This window comes from Mauremys mutica, chromosome 4 (genome assembly GCF_020497125.1).
Source record: "Mauremys mutica isolate MM-2020 ecotype Southern chromosome 4, ASM2049712v1, whole genome shotgun sequence".
NCBI lineage: Eukaryota > Metazoa > Chordata > Testudines > Geoemydidae > Mauremys > Mauremys mutica.
The window spans coordinates 120,670,980-120,695,946 of NC_059075.1; the positions used below are offsets into that span (position 1 = coordinate 120,670,980).

The 24,967-nt window shown below is 54.4% G+C and overlaps 1 protein-coding gene across 4 annotated transcripts in view; it reads right to left on the reverse strand.

Moving 5' to 3' along the window:
• Nucleotides 1-846: 846 nt before the first annotated feature.
• The window catches only part of CD6 (CD6 molecule), a 28,213-nt gene continuing 4,092 nt past the window's right edge, over nt 847-24,967 (reverse strand). The window contains exons 1-13 of one of the 4 annotated variants that reach the window (XM_045013163.1): nt 23,420-23,543; nt 14,332-14,409; nt 13,090-13,446; nt 12,206-12,514; nt 11,407-11,706; nt 10,901-10,969; nt 10,109-10,249; nt 9,378-9,497; nt 7,351-7,452; nt 6,436-6,561; nt 5,892-6,053; nt 5,219-5,320; nt 847-2,883 (exon numbers count right to left, since the gene is read on the reverse strand). In XM_045013163.1, coding sequence (XP_044869098.1) covers nt 2,786-2,883; nt 5,219-5,320; nt 5,892-6,053; nt 6,436-6,561; nt 7,351-7,452; nt 9,378-9,497; nt 10,109-10,249; nt 10,901-10,969; nt 11,407-11,706; nt 12,206-12,514; nt 13,090-13,446; nt 14,332-14,409; nt 23,420-23,489 — 2,034 coding nt within the window. In that variant the 5' untranslated portion in view covers nt 23,490-23,543 and the 3' untranslated portion in view covers nt 847-2,785. Of the gene's footprint in view, nt 2,884-5,218; nt 5,321-5,891; nt 6,054-6,435; nt 6,562-7,350; nt 7,456-9,377; nt 9,498-10,108; nt 10,250-10,900; nt 10,970-11,406; nt 11,707-12,205; nt 12,515-13,089; nt 13,447-14,331; nt 14,410-23,419; nt 23,544-24,967 lie in introns of those variants that run through there. The other 3 variants (XM_045013162.1, XM_045013161.1, XM_045013164.1) reach the window with 3 other exon arrangements.

A 24,967-nucleotide genomic window follows, 5' to 3' on the forward strand; every position in this document is an offset into this window, starting at 1 on the left:
GACTGTCCCCAAAATCACATGAGACCAGGAGCTTGGAGGAAAACCCACATATTGTGAGACTGAGGCTGAAGTCCTGAGAGCTGGTGACACTAGTGGGACCACCCATGCCTCCATTAGCAGAGAGAAGCTGTGGGATCTGGTGTTTATTCTAAGCTCAGTATTAACCGATGCACTTCAGAATGACCTCGTTGGTATCAGTCACTGCTGGATTTACTGTCAGGCAGGGGGTGATAAGGGAATTGCTTCTTGGGTGAGCTAAAGGGCCTCTTTTAGGATAACAGTCCCTCCTTTTTGTTACTCCCTACAGGCTATTTTTACAGAACAAGCCCTGTTCCCAATGGGAAGTGGATTTAGCCTGGAGTGATTGGATGGCAAACAAGAGCATCTTCCCTGAGGCAGAGCTTACCCGGTCCCAGTCCTCCTCAGACATGGCGCAGCTCAGGAATGAAGGTTACATTCTGCGACCTGGTGTAATGATCTAACAGCCCAATGGAAAGGTGACACAGGCCCAGGGGGCTGACCCAGAGTGCATCTGGGAGGAGCTCCAGGGTCTGGTGCATGGTGAGGCCCCTGGGGTATCACAGGCTGACAGGCAGCCTGGCTACAAATTAGGCTTCTCTCTTTCACAAACACACTAAGGGCCAGATCTTCCACTGGTGGCAATTAACACTGCCCATGTGGGGATCTGGCCCCATGGATTCCAATGGAGAGACCCCGGTTTACACCAGCTGGGATCTGGCCTGGAATTTTACTCTGACCCCCACAGCCACCATTCTTAAAAGCTTAAATAAAGAGATTCTCCTTCCAGCCCCTCTAGTCAAAGCCTTTTAATCTCACAATGGTGCCACCGCACGGGAGAGCGAGGGAACAGCCCTATGCGGCAGTCACATGCTGCTCCACTATTTACATAGTGCTTGTGCTCCCAGATCCTGGAAATACATTCATTATTGCCATCCTTCCATGCAGCTCTCCTCTCCCCCCACCCCACCCCGCCCCCGCTCCAGGACTGAAGGGGAAGGTTCCAATTCAGGGTTCTAGGTCCACGTTGTAGGGAATTGTTAGCTAAATAAAATGCCCCCTGAGCAAACCACAGGAGCAGTGTCCCAGGGGGCTGGAGGAACAAGCATAGGGCTAGGAGCTGCAACTGACTCGGTGGGTGACCTTGATCAAGTCATTTCATCTAGCCGTGCCTCAATTTCCCCCCGTGTAGAATGGAGATCGGAATCCTCAGCCACCTGGCAGGGCAGTGGGGAGGATCAATGAGTGACTGTGGGGAAACTTTACAGTTCCGGCCGCTCGGGGTTCCCCAGTGAAAGCATTCCAGAGCCTCTCATTCTCACTCTTACAGCTGCTCAGAAGTCTCCTGTCAGCATGTTTCTTTTGGTGCAAAAAGGGCTTTACCCCAGCAGAGGCCAGTTCTGTTGAAAGGTTTTGGGGTTTCGTGGGGGGAAAGATAATGATTCTGTTCAATGAAACCCCAGGAGGATCTCAGGGAAAAATGTCAATGAAATATTTTTTTTCCCCGTTTTCACCTACACTTTCCAAGGGAAAAAAAATCCCTGAAAGCCTTAGCCCTCCATAGAAGGTTGGAGCCAGCCTCTTCTCTCCAGTGACAGCTTTGGAGGTGGGTACAGCATGGGCAGCAGCTGTGGATCTGCTGGCACTGCGAGCAGCCCCTTGCTTGGGGGAGAGGGAAGAACCATCCTCCATGGCCTCATCCATCACCCACAGTTCTTCAGATCTCAGGATCTCAACGCCGTTCCATTAATGCAGACTTGCACGGGGCACCATGATCCTCATCTCCAACAGGGAAACTGAGGGACAGGGGAGGTGACTTGGCCGCACTCCAATAGCGAGGTAGCAGCAAGGCTGGGGATGCAACCCAGCCCTCCTGAGTGTCAGGCACTGCCTCAACCACAGGCTGACCTTCCCCTCAAAGCCAGGGGCTTGGATCTCATAGGCAGCTTGGCCTGTGATGTACAGACCCTCCCCCAACAGGAGAGAGCCATTGCTGGAACCCAGCTATGGAACATCCCCTCCTAGCTGCTTCTGCCCAGTGGGGATGAAGCCAGAGGCCTGGGGGAGGAGCTACCCCCTGTGCATTGAATCTGAGCACCCCAGTTCCTGTCTGCAGGCTAATCACTGGGGACTGGTTATTGCCATGGGGAATCTACATACCGAGGATTGAACCCAGCCCCCTAAGTCACTGTTGGAAAGGAAGCCAAGCAGTCTGGCTGCTCCCCTAGGACTTCTGACCTCCAGCTTACCATCCCTAGGGCTCCAGCTAGGTCTCTGTGCTGCTCCCATCACCATGTGTCCAAGCACCTTTCCCAGCTGGGAATAGAGCCCATGGCCCCGGCAGCCATCCTGGAGAGCTTGGCCTGTGTCCTGAGCACTGAGGATGGAGTCCCGGACACACCCCAAACACCAGGGGTTCACTTATGGGCCTGAGTGGTCAGGGCTAGCTGGGCATTAGCGGAGAACGTGGGCTGGGAAGGGGATGTTCTTGGGAAAGTCTCAGTGGATTTCTCAGGGTCAGAGCTGTAAGTTGGTAGAGGAGTGCAGCCCCTTCCAGAGCCAGAGGGTCTGCACTGGGAAATACTGGTCAGTCCAGGGCTGGTTCTGGGACCTGCTGACAAACCTTCCTCCCATGCTTGACCTTGTGCTAATCAAACACATTCAGGGCAGGGACGTGAGGGGTCAGGTATCACCCACTGATTTGCTGTCACTGCGTTGAAGGCAGGAGGGAGGGCTGGAGGCACAGACTTGCAGTGACGACCCTGCCCTAGTACGCCAGGCCTTGGACATCATCGTAATCGCTGCCCTCCGAGTCGTCTCTCCCAGGCTCACAGCTCCCCAACGGCTGAGAGAGAGCCGGCCACTCTGAAATAACGGATCCCATCAACTCCTGTAGTTCATCCCTGCCTCCTTCCATTCCCACGGCCACCTCTCATCCCTGTCTCCCGCCATCCCACAGCCACCTCTCATCCCTCCAGGGCCGGTGCAAGGATGTTTCGCGCCCTAGGCGCAACTTCCACCTTGCGCCCTCCTCTCCCCCGCACTCCCACCCTGAGGCACCCCCCCCACCGCAGCAGCTCCCGCCCTCCGCCCTGAGGCACCCCTCCCCCCTCCCCAGTTCACCTCTGCTCTGTGCACGAGCACCCCAAGCATGCTGTGGCCGCTTCACTTCTCCTGCATCCCAGGCTTGTGGCGCCTAAGCTGACTGGCGCCGCAAGCCTGGGAGGCGGGAGAAGTGAAGCAGCCACGATGTGCTTGGGGAGGAGGCGGGACGGGGTGAGCTGAGGCGGGGAGTTCCCCTGCTTGCCGCCCCCCCCACCTTACTTGCTGCAGGTGGCCCTCCCCATGCTCCTCTGCCCCAGCTCCCTCCGCCTAAATGCCGGCGACGACCAGGGCGGCTGAAGATCCGGCTGCCGCGGTCGCTGCTGAAGAAAATGGCGCCCCCCAAATGCCAGTGCCCTAGGCAACCACCTAGGTTGCCTAAATGGTGGCACCGGCGGGCGGCCCTGCATCCCTCCCTGCCTCTCTCCCTCCCTCCCTACAGCCACCTCTCATTCCTCCCTCCTTCCATCCCCACAGCCACCTCTCATCCCTCCCTCCCTCCACCCCACAGTCACCTCTCATCCCTCCCTGCCTCCCTCCCTCCCCACAGCCACCTCTCATTCCTCCCTCCCTCCATCCCCACAGCCACCTCTCATCCTTCCCTTCCTCCATCCCCACAGCTACCTCTCATCTCTTCCACCCCCACAGACACCTCTCACCCATCCCTCCCTCCACCCTCACAGCCACCTCACATCCCTCCCTTCCTCCATCCCCACAGCCACCTCTCATCCTTCCCTCCCTGCATCCCCACAGCCACCTCTCATCCTTCCCTCCCTGCATCCCCACAGCCACCTCTCATCCTTCCCTCCCTGCATCCCCACAACCACCTCACATCCCTCCCTCCTTCCATCCCCACAGCAACCTCTCAGCCTTCCCTGCCTCCCTACAGCCACCTCTCAGCCTTCCCTGCCTCCCTACAGCCACCTCTCATCCCTCCCTCCACCCCCACAGCCACCTCTCATCCCTCCCTTCCTCCATCCCCACAGCCACCTCTCATCCCTCCCTCCCTCCATCCCCACAGCCACCTCTCATCCCTCCCTTCCTCCATCCCCACAGCCACCTCTCATCCCTCCCTTCCTCCATCCCCACAGCCACCTCTCATCCCTCCCTCCTTCCATCCCCACAACCACCTCTTATCCCTGCCCTCCTCCATCCCCACAGCCTCCTCTCAACTCTCCCTCCCTCCTTCGCTCTCCACAGCTACCTCTCATCCCTCCATCCCTGCATCCCCAGAGCCACCTCTCATCCCTCCCTCCCTCCATCCCTACAGCCTCCTCTCAACCCACCCTCCCTCCTCTCTCCCCACAGCCACCTCTCATCCCTGCCCCTCCATCCCCACAGCCATCTCTCACCCCTTTCTCCCTCCCTCCACTCCCAGTCACTTCTCATCCCTTCTTCCCTCCATCTCCACAGCCACCTCTCATCCCTGCCTCCCTCCCTGCCCACAGCCACCTCTCATCCCTCCCTCCCTCTATCTCCACAGCCACCTCTCAGCCCTGCCTCCCTCCCTGCCCACAGCCACCTCTTATCCCTCCCTCCCTCTATCCCCACAGTTACCTCTGATCCCTCCCTCTCCTCAGCCACCTCTCATCCCTGCCTCCCTCCCTCCATCCCCACAGCCACCTCTCATCACTACCTCCTTCCTGCCCTCCCCACAGCCACCTCTGATCCCTCCCTTCCTTCCTCCCTCCCCACAGCCACCTCTCATCCCTTCCTCCCTCCTCACAGCCACCACTCATCCCTGCCCCCTCCATCCCCACAGCCTCCTCTCATCCCTGCCCCCTCCATCCCCACAGCCATCTCTCATCCCTCCCTCCATCCCCAGTCATCCATCTCTCCCTCCCTTGGTTACTCACTCTCTCTCTTTCTCCATCCCCCACCCCCCATTGATCTCTAGCCATTCCCTTTCCTATTCCCCTTTTGCAGTCTCTTTCTCTGTCTTTCTGAGTGGACTGTAACCTGCTCTGAATCAGGTTATCTCCCATGAGCCCCCATAATTAGGCTCAGCACTGTTGGGAACACAGGGCCACTGCCTGCTCCCCAAGCAGTAGGTCTGCAGCTCCCTCCCCATGCTTCCTCCATTCTCTCCTCTCCTCACCCGGCATGTTCCCCGGCTGGTCTCCCTGGTGCGCTGTGCTGTGGAAGTTTTCATACCATTCTCCAGATGAGGTGCTGGAGCTGTCGGCTCCATCGGGCCCTGCTGGAGACAACCCCGGACATGCTCACCCTTCTGGTGCAGAGGGTGAGGAGCATTTCCAGGCTCCTGTTAGGGGAGATGCAGTGACTATCCATACTGGGAATCCAGCAGGAAGGGGACAGAGGTTGCCTCCCATAAGCATCTCAGTCCAGACCAGTCATCAGCCCTGATATCCCCAGAGATGAGGTTCCCCGCCCGCAGGTCAGGGCGTTGTCAGAGACTTAACGGCCCATGGATGACCTTTCCCTGTCCCACCAATGCACAGAGAAAGGCCTGGAGGGTTCGTGGAGGCCTTTCTCTGTGGAGATTGTGAGGGATGGCCAGGGCCCAGTGCACTTGGAGGCCCTGCTGGGCAGGTTGGGGCAGAATCATTGCTCCTGGGATGATTTTCCCTTCCATAAACACAAGGGGTTGGATTTTCCAGCCTTGGATCTTGGGCCCAGCCCAGACTTCCCTCCCCTTCCCTCTCCTGGGGCAGGAGAGGACGTGCTGGGAGGTTGCTCCTCAATGGCCAATGCTCAGAGATGGTCCCACCGGCCGTCAGAGCCAGCGGGTGCTGGCCCATCTTGCTAACCTTGGAAGGAGAGCTGGGAGCCACTGTTGCCATGGGCAGGAGGTGCTGGCATTAAGAAGCAGCTGGTGGGAGGAGGGGCTGGGTTGCCCCACTGTTGCTGCCTGGTGTTGCCGTTATTGTAGTAGTTGTCCTCTGAGGATGAGCTGGACTCAGCGGGGGGCTCTGCAAGAGAAGTGGCCTCTCCATCAGCGCAGCCTTCTACCGGCCAGTGCTGGCAATGCCCGAGCCTGCCCCACCCACGGGGGCTACAAATCTACAGAGAACCCCTTGGAGCTAGATGGAGGGTTTGCAGCACTGCCTGATCTAGCCCCAGTGCCGGGGGTGTGGGGAGAACTGGGAAATGGCCCACCCTTGCTCTGCCCCAGCGAGGGCCCATCAGCACAAACTCTGCTCCACCCCATGTGCTGGAATAGACAGACGGATGGGGACTGAGGACAGACAGACAGATAGGCGAACACCAGGGGAGCTGGGGCTTTGGGCCCCCGTTCCTGGGACTATGCTTCCCATCTCTGTCACTCGCCCAGTCAGCAGCACCAGCTCTCACCCTCGTAGGGCCTTTGCTCTGGCTGGCCCCAGGGCTCTGGGCCCTCATTCAGCACCTCCTGGCCAGGTGCTGGGGGGAAGCTGTCCGCGGGGAGCGTCTCGTCCGCTGCTCGGTGCCGAAGTGAATCTGCAACCAGAGGCAAAGGGTTCCAGCAAACCTCGCCTGGCCCAGCATCACAGCAGGGTGAGCTGGCAGATCACCACTAACAGTACTCGCTGACATGACCTCCCCCAGTTCCCCTTGACCCCAGCCAACCCCATACCCCCTGATCCCTGGATCCCCTCTGAGCCCAATCAACCCCTGTACCCATTGACCCCGCAATCCTCCTGACTCCAACCAACCCATGTGACCCCCCTACCCACCCACCCCCGGATCCCTCTGACCCCTACCCCCATACATCCCTGTCCCCAATCCCTGTTGGTCAGGATTGAGGGTCTCTGGGGGAGCTGTGGCATGGGGAGCCCAGGGCTGGGACCACAGTGGCTGTGGATCGGGATGGAGGGGCACTGGCAGAGCTGTGGGGTGGGAAGCCCAGGGCTGGGACAGAAGGGCTGTGGGTCAGGATGAAGGGGGCACTGGCAGAGCTGTGGGGTGGGGAGCCCAGGGCTGGGACAGAAGGGCTGCGGGTCAGGATGGAGGGGGCACTGGCAGAGCTGTGGGGTGGGGAGCCCAGGGCTGGGACAGAAGGGGCTGCAGGTCAGGATGGGGAAGCATTGGCAGATCTGGGGGGTGGGGGGGATCCCAGGGCTGGAGCAGCGGTGCCCGCGGGTTGGGATGGGGGGCATTGGCAGAGCTATGTGTGCGGGGGCAGCCCAGTCTGGCGCTGGGCAGTGTGAGGGAAGGCAGGGCCCCGTGGGGAGGCAGAAGCCCCAGGCTGTGAAGAGCCCGCATGGTGCAGGTGGGGGGGTCGCTCACTGTAGAAGGTGGAGAGTGCCACAGGCGGCTTGCTGCTGAAATCATAGTGTTCATAGTCGGAATCGGAGTCCTCGGAGCCAGGAGCGGGCACGGCCAGCGGCTCTGCTAGGGGGGCATGAAGGGAATGGTTACCAGGGGACCTGTCTGGACCAGGGCTTGCCAAGTGTGGGGCAGTGCCTGCCTGCCCTCCCAGAACACCCCCCCCCTGGGGCCACATAGCCATGGCTCCCAGCCCAGAGCCTCAGTGTTTTCGGGTGAAATGGAGCAACTGGGAACAGTGCTGGGGTGGGGCCGGTGCCATGTAAACAGTCGGCTCTCCTAGCCCACCAGCAAGCGCCCCATGGACCAAGGACCGGGAGCCTCTGGGTCGGATACTCAGCCAGGATGGGAGACGGTGGCCAGGAAATAGGGTGACCAGATGTCTGGTTTTCAACCAGGTGACCTTGGTGGCTCTGGTCAGCACTGCTAACTGGGCAGTTAAAAGCCCGGTTGGCGGTGCTAAGGCAGACTAGTCCCTACCTGTTCTGGGGCACTCTGCTGTGTCCCGGAAGCAGCCAGCAAGTCCGGCTCCTAAGCGGGGGGGCTATGGGGCTCCACGCACTGCCCGAGCACCGGCTCCGCACTCCCATTGGCTGGGAACCAGCCAACGGAAGCTGGAGTGGCGGTGCCTGTGGTTGAGAGCAGCGCAAGCCGTGGAGCCTCCTGCTCCGCCCGCCTAGGACCTGGATCTGCTGGTTCCTTCCAGGGCACAATGCAGTGCCCCAAGACAGGTAGGGACTAGCCTGCCTTAGCCCTGCTGTGCCGCTGACCAGGAGCTGCCTGAGGAAAGCCCATGCCGCAATCCTGAGTCCCTCCCAAACCCGGAGTCCCCTCCTGCACCCGAGAGGCTGCACCTCCAGCTCAAAGCCCTCATCCACCCCCGCACCCCAACCCTCTGCCCCAGCCCAGAGCCCCCCCTCACCCTGAACCCCTCATCCCTGGCCCCACCACATAGCCCTCACCCCCTCCTGCACTCCAAACCCCTGCCTCAACCCGCAGCCCCCTCCCACACTCCAAATCCCTTGGCCCCACCCTCCCAGCCTGGAGCCCCCTCCTGCAACCAAACCCCTCATCCTCTGCCTAACCCCAGAGCCAGCACCCCCAGCCCAGAGCCCTCACCCTCCCACACCCCAACTCCCTGCCCCATCCTGGAGCCCCATCCCAGACCCTGAACCCCTCATTTCTGGCTCCACCCCAGGGCCTGCACCCCCATTTATAGCCCTCACCCCCTCCTTCACCCCAACCCCCTGCCCCAGCCCAGTGAAAGTGAGTGACGGTGGGGGAAGCCACCAAGGGAGGGGGAAATGTAATGTGTGGGGGCGGGGCCTCGGGGAAGGGGTGGGGCTAGGGTTAAGGGGACCATTTTTTTCAAATTTAAAACCAGGACACGCCGAGTATTGCCAAGATCCAAGGATGAGAACCGGCGTGTAAAATAAAACTAAAACTAGGATAAATTAATCACATTGATTTAGGCTGGTTTATCAAGGATTGATTTGATGTACTCAATCTTTTGATAAATTAATAATTTTTGATGTTGTAGTCCTAAACTGTACTGGTTACATCTCACGACTAACCAGACCAATGTCCAAAAAACCAGTACTGTACTGGTAAAACCAGTACGTATGGTCACTTTAGCTAGGGTGTTCAGTTTTGTGCAATTAGAAAGTTGACAACCCTACCAGGAAGGGCTGAGAGGCAGGAAGCAGAGAGAGGTGTGGTGTAGGGGAGGGGCAGAGAAAGTCAGGTTGTGGGGGAGAGTCAGGATGTGTGGTAGGCAGGGAGGGGTGTTGGGGGGAGGAGCAGGGAGTGTGGGAGGGGAAGGGGAGGCAGGCAGAGAAGCAGAGGGAGAGGGGCAGAGTGTATGGGAGGGGCTGTGAGGAGAGGGGAAGGTGGGATGGGGGCAGAGAGGTAGGGTATGGGGGAGGTGGGGGCAAAGAGGTTGGGTGTGGGGGAGGGGCAGTGGGAGCAGGCCAAGCAACAGCTGATACCTTCTGCTTTGGGGGGGGCTTTCCTGTAGTCATTAGCACCCCCTGCGGGCGTCTCCGGGCCCTGTGCGCTATGATTCACCAGGACCGGGGTGGCTAATGAGGAAGAGGACACGGCGTGGGCTGCAAACAGAGAGGGAGAGAAAGGAGATGGGTTGCTCCGTGAGGCCGTACAGGGCCTGGCACAGCCAGGCCAGGGCCCACCCCAGGCTGGGAGGGGATCTGCACTAGTCCTGCATGCCCCGCGGGTCCCATTTAGCCCTGTGCTCTGGTGCTGGGCTTTCATGCTGCAGGCTGCCATTGCTCTGGGGAACTGTTCAGCAGAGCATGCGCGGCACCCCGCGAGCTGCCTGTGCATTCAGGGACAGGACAGCAACTACGGCGAAGCAATCCTGAGCCCCTGAGCGGGTAACCGGGGCCAGATCCTGGTGTAGATCAGAGCAGCTCCACTGATTCCAATGGAGCTACAGCCAATTGACACCAGTGCATGGACACCAATGGAGTTACGACCGATTGACACCAACAGGGGATCTGGCCCCGTTTCACGTCACCCCATTGCTAGGTGCTGCCAATGGCCCCACCCTGGACCCGTGCTTTGGCCCACTGCAGCCCCCGTGATGTCACTCCCCCATGCAGAAGGGACTGTCTGACGGCTCTTCACACCAGGCCATGGCTCTGCCTGGCCCCGCAAGTGCCCAATCTCACTCTGGCAAAGCCCTAAGCAGCAAAGCTACCGTGTTTCCTCCTCATCCTCAGAAGGGCGGCGGTGAAGGCCAGCACGGTGACCAAGAGGAGAAGGCCCAGGACGACACAGAGGAGGAGGAGAGTCCAGTTCGAGAGGGCCTTGGCTTCCCAGCACAGTGGCTCAGCTGTGCCTGGCAATGGAGCGGGGGGAGAGGGGGAGGGACAGACAGATGGACAGACAGCAAGTCAGAGAGGCACACGACACAGGGGAACTGTCACTAGGGCCTGGCATAGGGCCCCATCCCTGCTGATGTCAGGGGTGTTCCCAGCACCGTGCAGGCCCCTAGCTCGGAAGCTCTCTGGAGTAGGCCATGGGCTGACTCATGAGCCCCTTCCTGGCCCCCCAAACTTGGCATGGGGGAGGTCACAGGAGGGTGGCAGGGCCAGCTCCCTGAAGCTCTCCCTGCAGCCCTGACCTTGCTGGCTGTGCTGTGGCGGGGGGAGGCCTCAGAGTGCACACCATGTAGGGCTCTGCCCAGGATGGGGGCATTGGGTGGGGCAGAACGCCTAGCGCCCTGACAGCAGGAACACAGGAGGAGCTCAAAGCCAAGTCCCTGGCTCTTGGGGGGGATCCTGTTGAGGGGGGGGGCCTCTTTGGCTGCCCCCTCTGGGGAATGGATGCTGCCAGAGGAGAGCTGCCCATGGTGCAGTGATCCTGGAGAGGTTTGCCCTACAGCAGGGCTGGCAAACATCCCCTCCTGCTCCAGTGGGGGAGGGCTCGTCTCGGATCCAGAGAGAGGCACTGCAAGAGGGCCGGGAGGGTCTGCCCCCCAGACACTCACTTCTCCTGGAGTCTGGAGTCGTCATAGCTGTGGGGAGCACGTCAGACATGTTCAGCAAGCCCAGCGAGCCTGGGGGTGCCACAGACAGAGGGAGAAGAACAGTCAGTGGGGCTGAAGGGACAGACCCATTCTGGGGTGGAGACCCTCCCCTCTCTCACGGTCCCCTGGATCGCCTCCCACGTTCGCCTCCTTCCCTCCCCTCTCCTGCCACCCTGCCCAGGTCCCCAGGATCACCCCCCACATCCGCCTCTTTTGCCCCGTCCTACTGCCCCATCCATCCCCTCTATCACCCCTTATGTCTGCCTTCTTCTCCCTACCCCCAGCTGCGTTGCTGGCATATGTATGGACATGTCTTCTTCTTGGTCTCAAAGATTACAATATGATGTTACTGCCTTGCCCCTAGCTCAAGCCTTAGCAGCGTGTGTTTTTTCTCCTGAGAGTTGCAGGTTTGATCCCTACTTGGGTCTGTCTGGGTGGGGGTTCAGTGTGTGATGAGGCAGCGTTACCGTTGCAGATCACGCCAGCAGCCTGGGACTGGTGGCACAGGTAAAAGTTGTTGTAGTGCCATCGGCACCAGGACAGTGAGGGCTCGGTCCCTGAGCACTGGTAGTTCATCCTGCCCTCTTGTGTGTGGTTGAAGCTCAGCTTCTGGCCAGAGGGGCTGCACCCCAGCCACCGGCACAGCACGCCTATCTCCTCCTTGTACCAGGTCCCGTCGCACACCATGTTCCACACGCCCCGGTAATAAACTTCTACGCGGCCGGCGCAGGCGTCCTTGCCCCCCGACAGGCGCCACTTCTGGTGCTCTGTGCGGGAATGGAGGGGGCAGCAGGTCAGCAAAGAGGGAACAGCCTGGGGTCCCCACTCTGATGCAACACAGACATGAAGGAACTGCTCACGATGGAAGTTTAGACCCTGCTGCACCTGGAGCCTGCTGGAGGCAGGAGGGATTTACCCCTTCCCCAAGCTGCCAGAGTCTAATTTCACTGCCCATCCCAGACAGACAGAGACAGGAACAATCCACCAGACAGATGGACATACAGGAGTGCTCTAGTGGACAGACAGACAGGAGCTCTCCAATGGACACACTGACAGACAGACAGGAGCATTCTACCATACAGACAGACAGACAAGAGCTCGCCAATGGATTGATAGACAGACAGGAGCACTCCTTCAGATGGACATGTGGACAGACCGATGCTCTCCATCAGACAGACAGGAATTCTCCACTGGACAGAGATGGACAGTAACGTTCCACCAGACAGACAGAAGGACAAGTGCACTCTTCCGGATAGAGGAACAGACCTGAGCACACCACACCGGCATCTTCCTTGTGGCCGCAGTCATGGCTCCTCTCAGCTGGACAGTCCCACAGTTGGGATTCGTTCCCAGCACAGCTCACCTCATCCAGGTGGATGGGGCCGGTCCCTTTGTGGAAGGAGGAGGCCACTGGAGCCTGGATAGCCCAGCCGCATTTCAGCTGCTGACATACCACCCCAGCGTCATCCAGGTCCCAGGCGTCGTCACACACTGTGCCCCAGACACCGTCCACCTCGACCTCCACACGGCCCTCACAGCAACTGCCCCCGCCAACCAGGCGCACAGAATGGGAACCTGGCAGAGAGGGCAAAGGGGGAGTGAGCACAGCTCAGAGAGGGGCTCTGGGAATGGCAGCGAGAGAGATAGGCACAGGGAGGGAGAAAGAGAAAGGAGGGATGGATGGATGAAGAGGTGTGTATAGGGGATGGATCTGCTCTCAGTGGATGATAGGTTATGTATGCGGATGGATGGAGGGAGCTGGTGTCAATGAATGGGTGGATGGATCTGGTCTCAGCTCCATCAGCCATGTAATTATTTATCAGGAGTGTAGCATTCAGGGGCACTCACCTGGGATGCTGCGATGGAGCTCACAGGCGGAAGGACCTGCTGGCCCCCTCAATTTTCTAACCTGCAAGGTGTGGAGGGGCAAGACTCCCTCATGGGCCAGAAACAGGCAGCTGGGAGGGCTGGGGTTTGGCCAATGGGCAGGGGCAGAGCCGGACTGGCCTCACTATGGAGTATGGATGGCTGATGGGGATAGAGCAGCAGCAGCGAGAGGAGAGCAGCCAGCATGCATGGATGGTTTCCCATTGGAAGCTGCTGATGGCTAACCGGGGCTCTGCAAGACGCGGGATGGATCTGTTTCTTACCTGCACAGGTGACGCTGGCCAGCTTCCCTTTACAGCACAGCTCTGACACATTGCACTGCTTCCAAGTGCTCTCCAGACCCACACAATGGATGTGCAGGGAAGGGCAGAGGTTCTGAAAGGACGGGGTGGCTTCCTTTGTGGGTGTTGACCTGGGCGGGCACACAGGGCTGGGGGTGGGTTCAGCTGCTGTCTCCTTTGCCTCCCCACAGTGCAGCTGTCTGCAGACCACGTGGGAGGCCTCCTTGTCCCACATTTCCTGGCAGACTGGCATCCACCGCCCATGATGATGGACCTCCACGGCACCACTGCAGCGGCTGCTGCCATTCACCAAACGGACGGATCCCTCTCCTGAGAGGCCTGCAGGGCAGCACACGTTATTTCAGAGATAATCCATGGGATGGGCAAGATGGGTCAGAGCCATATGGGATCCTGCGTGGCGGGGTGGCTGCCTATAAGGTGGCTGGGGGGACAGAGGGCTGGCTGCCCATAAAGGCATGGGGCAGCGCTCGGGAGGGCATAAAGGCTGGGTGTGGGGCAGCGCGGGGGGGATGGGGGGAGCCCATAAGGGCTGGGCATGGGGCCCATAAGGGCCTGGTGTGGGGCAGTGCTGTGGAAGCTGGTGCAGAAATCCCCAGCTCGGGAAGAGGGCGTTGGCTGGGCTAAGCCACGTGACTAACCCCGCGCCCTTTACGAGCGATGCTGAATTCTTTACAGGTGGGATAGGTGCACCACACGCTACCACCCACGCTGCTTCCTTCCTCTTCAACCCAAATGTCACAGATGAGTGTGTGAGCGCCCCACGGTGACCTCAAAAAAACAACTCTGAGCTACGCCTACAGGCCAGCTGGTCTCAGCAGTGAGGAGACCCACCGAGGCACAAGGAGTGCTGGGCGGCTGTCATGCATAACCTGGGCACCCTCACCTCCCCGCTTTCCCTTAATATCAGGGGGTCACTGTGCTACTGCATGTCCTAACCTGTGCACCCCCATCTCCCAGTGCTGCTGGAGCCCCTCACCCATCACAGCTTTTGCTCCATCTCCTTGCTATGATGGAGTCAGCAATCCCTCCCTTGGCAGACCCAGCCTGGGTGCTAGAGATCCAGACTACAGAGTTTTTGTGTCTATCACCTTGAGTAAGGACCCCCCCCTTGTTGTCTGCTGCCCCAAGTCCTGTCCTTTCCATATGGAGAGGGACACACTGAACAAAACGGGGCTTCCCCCAGCCTGCCTGCTGTGTCTTCACCTGGCTCTGCAGATGTGTTCCCGTGTCCGCCATGTGTGATGTTCCAGGGGACGGCAGGAGACGTTGTATTTGCCTGGACTGGAACAAACATGGAACTGTTAGACTGGGCTGGACAGACAGAATCAAGTGCAATAGAGTAGATTGCTGCAAATGTGGAGCCAATCTGAGGGTATACACCACCATAGTGCTTTAGTGTAAACACTCACTACGCCAGTGGGAGGGTTCTCCCGTCACTGTAGTTAATCCAGCTACCGGAGAGGTGGTAGCTGCGTCGATGGAAGAATTCTTCCGTCAATCTAATGCTGTCTAACACTGTCTTAGCTATGTTGATGTATGTTTTCAGAGGCTGGTCGTTTCTTTCTTGTTTGGTGGGAAGGTCCCACGCAACCAAACACATCAAGATCCAATAATACTGTGGGGGAACCCATCAGTCTGATGAGCCCCCGTTAGCTGAAGGTCTTGGAGGACATCTGAAGCCGTCAGATGATCATGGGGATCAGATCACCTGAGGAGCTCCTAAACTCCATAGAACTACGGATAAGCTCCCAAGCTCCACCAGAGCAGAGCTCTCTGAAGCTAATGAAGTCAGCCCTGGGCTATCCTTGAGCTTGGTAATGGGAGTTAGCTTGGTTAGGGCTCACCTCTGTGCATGTGTTGTAGGGAGTTGGTGAAAAAGACAACAAAGCCCAACTGGGGCTCTGAGCTGCTGGGAAAGTCACGGCAGTCGAATGGCACAGGCCGGGGTACAGGGGTAGTGATATGGCAACCAGCTCCCGGAAAAGACTCAGCCACTAAATGTCTGTCGATGTGGCTTCCCTGAGAAATGCTACAGCGAGCCCTGTGCTGACACAGCCCACACATCTACACCTCTGCCTTTGCGCTTCAACGGCACCACACCGGTGTAACTTCACTAGAGCAGTCATGATTCACATTAGGCGAGGACTTGGCATGGCATCCCTTTCCCCTTGTAGCTCCCTCCAGCTGGGATGGCCTCCTCCTTTCCAATGCACCCAGCAGCCGGGCTCGCCTTCAAATCCCCCTTCCCAGTCCTCTCCCTTTGGCCCCATCCTTCACTCACCATCCTCCTCACTCCTCTCATCACCCTTCGACTGAGCTCCCGGTGTGATCTCACCATAAACAAACCTGTTCATGTGAATGGACAATGGGATTCCTCCCTATATCAGCTCTAGCAAACCTCCTGCCAACCCCCACATCTCGGACCAGGCTGTGGTACCCTTTATTCCCACTGAGCCATACCTTGGATGGTCCACTGACAACATGTAGAACCAAGAATAACCCAGTGGGAATAAGGGCATCAGGACCCAACCCTTTGCTTTGATATTCCATCCCTTCATTCCCCCATCCACTCCAACCATTTGAATTTTGTCCATTTCAGTTGTAAGCTCTCTGGAGCTGGGATCATGCCATGTCTGCAAAGGGCCTTGCACAGCAAGAAAGCAATGTGAGGAATAACTGCAACTGTCAATATCTCATCAGCATAACAGCCCACTTTATGACGACGCAATGACAGACAACCTGGTAGAGTCTTTCCTTTTCAGACTATTTCCTGATCTGCAGAGCGTCTCCTTGTATCTGTTTTTGCTGCCCCACCTCTGACAGTGTCCACCGGCTCCTGTTTGTACTGCTTCTATCACAATGGGCACCTGGTCTATGATTAGGGCCCCTATGTGCTAGGGTAACACAAATAATAATCAAAATAACAATAATTATAGCATGGAGGGAGGGGCCTTCTTAATCAGATGTGGGCAAATAATGGATTTTTTGATTTGCTGGAAATTCTGAATAATTGGGTGCAGGGGGTGGAGGGAAGGGAGTTGATTCAATCTGAACCAAAAATAAAAAAATTCTGCAAATCAAAGTGTTCACACAGAACTAATTTTCATAGATTCATAGATTCCAAGGCCAGAGGAGACCACTATGATTATCTAGTCTGACCTGTGTAACGCAGGCCAGAGAACTGCCCTAAAATAATTCCTAGAGCATTTAAAATAAAATAATAATAAAATAATAATAATAATCCAATCTTGATTTACATATTGCCAGTTTGGGGTAGAATGAAATGTCTGCATCATTTAAAAATGGTTTTGATGTTTTTTCAAAAACATAATATTAAAGGAAAGTTGGAAGAAAAAGTCATTTTGAACCAAAAAATTGAAATGTTTCAATTTTCTCTGAATTTTTAAAATGTTTTCCTGACTGAAAACAATTTAGTGAAAATAACATGAACTCATGAAAGGTTTTGGAGTTACAGAATTTTCATTGTATGCCAGAAAAAGTTGCCGATGAATAATTTCACCCAGTTGTGTTCCTGACCCCTGCTGGTCACCAGTGTATGCCCTGGAGCATGAGGATGGAGACCCACTCCTCAAATCATTTCATCCTAGCAAGCAGCACTGCAGATGCTGTTCTGACTCAGACAATCCTTCTGACAAACTGGGGTTAGACTTTAAAGGATGCAAAAGTACCAGGGAGATGAAGTAGTGGGTGAGCTCTGGGGTTTATGGGAAATAACCCATCTTCACATTGACTGGAAATCCAGTCCGTGCCTTCCTGTTTGGCATCTATTGCTATTACCCTCAGTCTTCTGTAAAGGACTTCTCCCTGATTTCTAGCATTTTAATTATGTTCCTCTACCCCTTTCTCCCATCCCAGTGCTCTGGCACCCTGTTTGTTTAAAGATCGGGGCCAAAGTTATCTTCCTTATTTCTAAATTGCATTCACATTGTGTAGCTTCATTTCCCTGCTTGTTCTCTCTGTTCAGGATACCTCACTTTCTTTCCCACAATCTCAGAGTGAGAGCCTTCTCCTTTGCATCTGCTGCCAGCTTTCTTGTAACTCTCCACTGCATCATCTCTTAGCTGAAAGCACTTCCTTCCCCCACCATACTAATGATAAAGGCTCTGGGAAACCAGCGCTCAGGACACTGAAAACCATTCTAAGGAACACTGTTATTAGAGAAGAAAGGATGGAATACGGGGATTAAAACCTTCCTTTCCCCATCTAGTCTGTCAGTTCTTCAGGGCAGGAAGTGTCTCTCACTATGGGTTTGTGGAGCACCTAGCACAATGGGGATACAGAACACAAAAACTAACAGCAACGTATTACACACCTTGGCATCACGCAGTGAGTTTCCTGGCAGCAAGGCACGAACTGCATGCAGTCAACAGCCCTGTATAGAACAAGAATCGTTCCTACACAAATGCAGCCCGAGCGACCCAGGCGGAAATGATCATCTCTGAATCTTTGAGATTCCCGACCTCTCTGAGTTGACTCTGCAGCACGGAACAGAATCTGCTCCTGCCTCCACGGAAAGGCGCTGCACTCAACAGGGGGTCGCGTGCACACGCGGCAAGGGAGAGTGAGCACCAATACATCTTTGAGGATTAAAACAAAAGCAGGGCTCTCCCAGTGCCTCGCCTCGGGGGGAAATGAGGACAAAGACGGCAGCAACTCGGGAAATTGTTCTGATTCTGCTGATGAGGAACTGAGACCTCGCGTTGGCTTAGCCTGTCTGCCCTTTGGGCAGAATTCGGAAATAGAACGCACAGCTATTCTTGGCCTTGTTTTCCTCCGCACGCCAGGCCTGACGATTCATTGCACACACAAGAATTTCCTGAATCCTCATAGCTGGGGATGACTGATCTCTCTTTTCAGCTCCACTTAGCTTATTCTGGGGGTACTGGATCTTTCATTTTCTTTCCCTCCTTGTTATTCCCACCCGTAACAAGATTTTCCCTTGCTAGGACTTTCGTCGCTCAGAGATCTTTAAGAACGCAAATGCATAAAGTCCTCCCACACGCTGGGATGAGTGTCATTATCCCCAGGCAGGAGGCCAGGCACAAGAACATAAACTCACTAATTAACTAACTGGTTAATAATTAAGAGGAGCCATGACTGAGTGGTTAAGGCACTTGATTACAACCCTGAAGGATGTGGGTTCGAGTCTTGCTTGATCTCACTCCGAGAGGCCACCTCCAGTTCACCGAGCTGCAAAATGGGTAGTTGGCCCATTGGGTTAAGGCAGCCAAAGGCAATTAGATGTGATCACTCCTTTGTGTGTGAAATTGACATGCTTTAACTGCGTCAGCCTGATGAGCCATTGGCTGAGGGGAACTTTGACTGTGCCGTGAAGACAAGCCTGGAGAGGTTAAAGGCCTGTTCCAAAGCTCACTAGAGTCAGTGGGAGCCTTTCCATTGACTCCAGCAAGCATGGGACCATCATCCCAAGGCCTAACTGCAAGCAAGCCTGACTCCCAAGCCTGGGCTTTCATTCTGCTTCTCCTTCTGCTGAATGGCGTCCCAGCAGGCTCAGCAGAGTCTGAGGACCGAAGGGGCATTTGCACCAGCTGGGGATCTGGCCCACTGGGCTTACACGGAACTGCAGACAGGTGCTACTCAGCATGAGTAAGTCTATGAGACACTACCTGTTTTCTGTAGCTTAGCAGCACAGCCCAGAGTGGATCCTATTTCCTGCTGACTTCCCTGCCCTCCCCCATATCACCTCAGTTTTCCAAAGCCTTCATCTCTCTGCACCTGCATCTTTGCATAACGGCCCCTCGAGCTCTGTGTGACAGATCAGCTAGGCACAGACAGTGGCTCCTTTTTGAGAGGAATCTACAGGAGCTGGAGCGGGGCCAGGCTTAGAAAAACCACAGCTTGACTTTGACGCATGATCAGAAGTGGGAGGCAGGATGTGGACTAAACCGAGGTCCAGGGAATGGAAAAAAAGGGATCTTAATTCATTAATGTTCATGATGTGCTTGGATCTGATGAGTGCCAGAGAAAAGTCAGTGAAATAAACACACACAGATGAACCATCTGCAGGGTGAACGTGTTTACAGCATATGCCCCATGGAGCTAACAGATCATTATCTGCACGTCTATAACCCTTTTCACTTAAGGCTGTTGTATTGCTTTGAGTTTTTTGTATTATTATGATAATTTATTATTATTATTATTATTATTGCAAACAATTGAAAATTTTCCACCAAAATGTTTTTCAAATGGAAATCTCGGTTTCTGACTGATTAATTTGTGTGTGCGTGGAAAGTCTCTGCTTTTCTTTTTTTTTTTTTTTAATATTTTTTCATCAGAAAACTGTAATTTTTTGGCCGAAACCCATTTTTCCATTTTTTTGACAAAAATCAAAGTTTTCCATGGGAAAATTTCATAGATTCGTAGACTCCAAGGCCAGAAGGGACCAATATGATGGCCTAGTCTGACCTTCTGTGTAACACAGGCCATAGAACTTCCCCAAAATCATTCCTAGAGCAGAGTTTTTAGCAAATCAACCAACCTTGACTAAAGAATTCTCAGTGCTGGAGAATCTACCACGACCCTTGGTAAATTGTTCCAATGGTTAATTACTCTCACTGTTAAAAATTTACACCTTAGTTCTAGTGTCAATTTGCCTAGCTTCAAATTCCAGCCATTGGACTGTGTTCTATCTTTCTCTGCTAGACTGAAGAGCCCGTTATTAAATATTTGTTGTTATAGACTGTGATCAAGTCACCTGTTAACCTTCTCTTTGTTAAGTTAAATAGATTGAGCTCCTTGAATGTATCACTGTAAGGCATGTTTTTTAATCCTTAAATCATTCTCGTGGCTCTTCTCTGAACTGTCTCCAGTTTTTCAACATCCTTCTTGAATTGTGGATACATGAACTGGGCACAGCATTCCAGCAGTGGTCACACCAGTGCTAAGTACAAAGGTAAAATAACCTTTCCACTCCTCCTCATGATTTTTGGCTTATGGTGGCACTATCATCTCAAGCAGTTTGGAATGCTGTGAGCCAGATCCCTGGCTTTTTCTCTGCACTGTTCAGACAAGGCAAAGAAGCCAGAACTTGCCCTAAAGGAGAAGCTAGGAGAGTTATCTAGTGTGCAGGAACCCCCAGTGGCAAAGAACCACCTGCTCCCCAAGTCAGGGGCAAATAGGGGTCTTACTTAGGGTGGGAGGGAGTAGGGTCAGGAGCATCTGTAGAAGTTGACTCTTGTAGGTGGGCACACAGAGGTTCAGAGATTAAATGACTTGCTCAAGGACTCATAGAGAATTAGTGGCAGAGTTCAGAATCAAGAACTCTGGATATCCAGTCCCTGTTTGATATGTCAGACCAGCAACTCTCAATTAATTTTTTTTTGGGAGGTCGGGGTCTGTGACCCACCAAACAGCTGAAAATTCATCCGTGTTTCAAAAGTGATTGTGACTTAGATTTTAACCAAACCATAGGTGCAGCATGGCCAATCCAAGTGCTCAAAAATTAACACCCCACTCCGCATCATGAAATTGGCGTAATAATCATGAGATTTAAAAAAAAAATCCATTTTAGGTTCTTTAGATTTGCTATCTCATTTATGAATTTTTTTGTCACATTTTCAAGCTTTTCTCCTCAACTGTGAGCGTTAGCAACTTATTTTGCAATGAAAGCTGAGATTCTCCCCAAATAACATGACTCTAAGAGCTCAGAGTTGAAGAAAAACAACTAATTTTGCAAGACTGGCAATCAAATCATGAGAATTGACAACCTCACTAGAACCATAGAGTTTAAAGCCAGAAGGGACCACCAGATTATTTAGTCTGGCCTCCTGCAGATCACAAGCCACCATCACCCCCTACCACCTGCACATTAAACCCAGCAACTGGAATTGGACCAAAGTCTTACAGCCCACCGGAGACTAGACTGTTATGTGCCACAGGCAGAGAATAGGAAGGACCGAGGTGCCCCAGTGTCCAAGGCCCCCGCAGTGACAGGGAAATGATTAAGTGAGATACACCCAGATAATCCTGGCAAGTGACCCCACCCACATACTGCAGAAGAAGTTGAAATCTCCACGGTCACTGCCAATCTGACCTGGAGGAAGACTCATTCCCAAACACACAGGTGGTGATCAGTCAGACCCTGAGCACATGAGCAAGCACGAGCCAGCCAAGCACTTGAGGGAGAGAGAATGGTAGGTGCCACACCTCATAGACCTCTGAACCCAATGTTCCATCTCCAGCTATGACCATCCCATATACTTTAGAGGAAGGAGATACAAAACCTCCCAGAACACACTGTGGTGGGATCCTTTCCTGCCCCCTGCAGGCGGCTGGCTGAAACCCTGAAGCATGAGTTTTAGGAGCAAAAGACATAAACCGAAGTGAGACACAGAGCTCTGGAGCCCAGCCCCCCCCACAACCACAGGCAACCCTGTCATACAATCACACTCATACATTAGGCCATCTCTCTCTTAAAATGAATTAAGAGGTTTGCCCCCACAACTCCTACGGGGAGGCTGTTCCAGAACAATACCCCTCTGATGGTCAGAAACCTTCTAAATTCTGGCCTGAATTTATTCATGTCGACGAGGCACATTGGGTCAGATCCTCTGCTGTGGTGTTGAACTGCATAACTCTGTTGAAGTTGGTGAAAACCATCTGAGGATCTGACCTTGCATGTATTCGTTAGGTTGTCAATTCCTTTCACTTAAATGCCACTAGAGATGTTGGAGAAGGGGGAATCCATGGATGACATTCTTCCGTCTTTCATCAAAATGTTGAAAATTTCCAAGCAGGAACAGTGTTTCCATTTTCCAACCAGCACTCATTCATCTTTTGTCAAAATCAGAATTTTCCATCCAGTTCTAGCCACAACCCAGTTAGGATGGACCATGACCCACTTCCGGAGGGTGTCTCACAGGTTGAGAACCTCTGCATCCGGTGATAAGCTGCCCTGGCATACAGATAGCTACACTTGGACCATCACTATATAGACTAGGTTTTGGGGTTCCTTGCATTTTCTCTGCTCTGCTGCCCTGTGTAATCAAAGTGATCAAATAACTGACGTGCCACAGGCCCTGATCCCACAAACACCTAGGTATAGGCTTCACATTAAGCATGGGACAACTCACAAGCTTAAAGTTAAGCGGGTGCTTAAGTGTTTGCAGAATTGGTGCCTGGTTCGTTGTGACTGAATTGCCCTTCATGCTCAGAGTGTGTTTGCCAGGGGGAGGACAAAGAAAACAGGTATTTAGGTTCCTAATTCCCATCAACCTAACTCCCAAGGTATTTAGGGGCCTTATCTTCAGATAGTGTGCATCAGCATTCTTTGGTTTACACCAGCTGCAGCTCTGACCCACGCAGGCAAAGCCACATGGAGGGGCTCCAATAACCCAGCGTGGGGGCTGCACGGATTGCATCCACACAAGGCAATTTGTGCACCAGGCTACAGACACGCTCTGGAACCACACTGGAGCCCCTGCTGGGAAGCAGAGTGAGACTCTCCAGTGTGTTCAGTTTAGTCCTTCTCCTCGGGGAATCACAAGCGCTAACCCAGTGAGTCGCTCATCAGGGAGAGTGGCTACAATAACTCAGTGACACAAACACGTCAGCAAACAATGCAACCTCCTCGTGCCACCGCAGCCAGGGCTGAAGAGTGAACTGGGCAGCCAGGCGCCCCTCATTTAAAGTGCCCTAGGGTGACAGTCCCAAATGGGGGAGTGGCACAGTCCTGTGTAGCCTGGCCCCCCTGTTCAGGGACACTGTCTTAGATACAGGCTAATGACGCGATAAGAGTTTGGAAGGATGGACAAGGGGTCCCATGGATGGGGGACGAGGGAGTGGGAGAGAGTGCTTCCAGAAGTCAGCTGTGCTGAGACAAGGAGTTACGGCCTGCCACTGAGAAAGGAGACATTGCAGCTACGGCTATAAAAGCAAAACAGACTTTAGAATGGTGAGATCAGCTGGGCAGTGGAACTAACCAGCTGCCCAAGCACAGAGGGGGTTACCCCAGTGGCCCACGTCAGTCAGAGACTGCCTAGGTTATCCACTCCCCCCTCCGACTCCTACCCAGCATCAGGTGCAAAGACCCGGCTCTGTCTGCCGACGGGTTTCCAGGAGGAGAGGCATTTCGGACATGGATCCATGGGGGTATAAGCAGTGTCACATTTGCTCCTCTCACAAAAGGACCAGAACCTGTTGCAACAACCTCTGAGCCCTGCAGCAATATTAATGTAGTCGATCACCATGGGACACCCGGGGTTCCCATTCCCTGCCCCCACACAGACAGACATCATGGTCTCTGACCTACATTTCTGGCTGCCCCTCTCCCTGGCTACTCCTGGACTCCGGATCTCTGACCCCCTGCTGCTTGGCTCCATGGATCCCGTCCTGTCACCCAGTTAATTCCCTCTTGTTGGGAGAGCTGCCGAGCAACAGGTAGCTGCTGGCAGGTCCCAGCTGGTCAGGGAGCCAGAAAACAAAATGCCGGGCGTGTGGCTGCAACAAAATGGCCGACAGCACAGAGGAAATGCTGAACTCCAGAATCCCCAAGGCCTGGCTGAGGAGGACGGGGCAGTTCACACCTCGTAGAGCTATTTTTTCAGGCTCTCGGCACACTCAGGTAAAGCCTTCACGTGCCGTTTCTTTTCTCCAGAGCCATCCAGTCTTTAGTTTTGATTTAAGCTGTTGCCAGTAGCCTCAGGTGACGGAGCAGTGGTGGGGGAGTCAATCACCAGCCACAGAGAATCCCACTGAGATACTGTCAAGCAAGGAAACTGACTGGCAAAAGCAGACTGACTAGAAGAACTAAAAAGATACCAGACAGTAATGTCCATCTCTGCAGTAACTGTAGTGAATACGTCACACTGCAAAAAACCCCCAGCGGCCACAAGTCTCAGAGCTCGGGTCAACTGAGTTGGGCTCATGTTAGGGGGCTAAAAATTGCAGTGTAAATGTTCCACCTTGGGCTGCATCCCAGGCTTTGAGAACCTCCCTCCTCTCTGGGTTTCAGAGCCCTATTTTTAGCCCTGAAGCATAATTCCAAATCAGTTGACCATGTAGTGTTGAGCCCTGCGAGTCTGAGTCAGCTGCCTCGGGTCTTTTTTTGCATTGTAGACGTACCCTCAGGCAAGAATTTCTGCACTGGTGACGCTCAGTTCCCATCGTTGGTGTTATTCTCACGACCCGAAGGGTTAGAAACACTCTTCTTTTTAAATGACAGCTGTGATTCTGGAGCAATGGGGTGAATGCCGGGACAGCGGAACCCTGGGATGCAAGCAGGGGCTTTGGTTGTAACCAGGTGAGACGGGACCAAACACAGCAAAGCAAAAGCTAGGCTAGCGAGCAGGAAATTGCCTGCAGCAGGCGAGATCTGTCCGACTTTGCAGTTACCCCTCAAGCAAAGTTCAGTTCATACCAGCTGAGGATCTGGCCCATAGACACAAAATTTCAAAAGCAGCCACTGACACCGAGTGCCCCGTGTGAGGCCGTGTCTTAACGCCACAGGTCCAAGGGTCGTCCGGGCTCAACAGTTCCAAGCAACAGGCCTAAGAGGTGCCCAGCTGGGCGCCCAAAAACAGAGTATGTAGCAGCCACTTTTGCAGCTGTCAGAATCAGAGATGGAAGAGCCCTTGTGTGCCTAATTATTAAATCCACCGATGCCGACAGACTGTGCCCTTAGAAAATGGCAGGTGGATGCCCAGCTGTCTTTTGGTTTGCAGGCAGCTGCTCTAATTCGTGCCCGCGACTGATGGTGCATGAAAAACTGACAGCACAACCAGCAACGCTGGTTTTAAAAAATCAGGTCACTTCATCCATTTCCAGACAGCACAGGACTAGCCCCTGCTTCCTTGAGTGC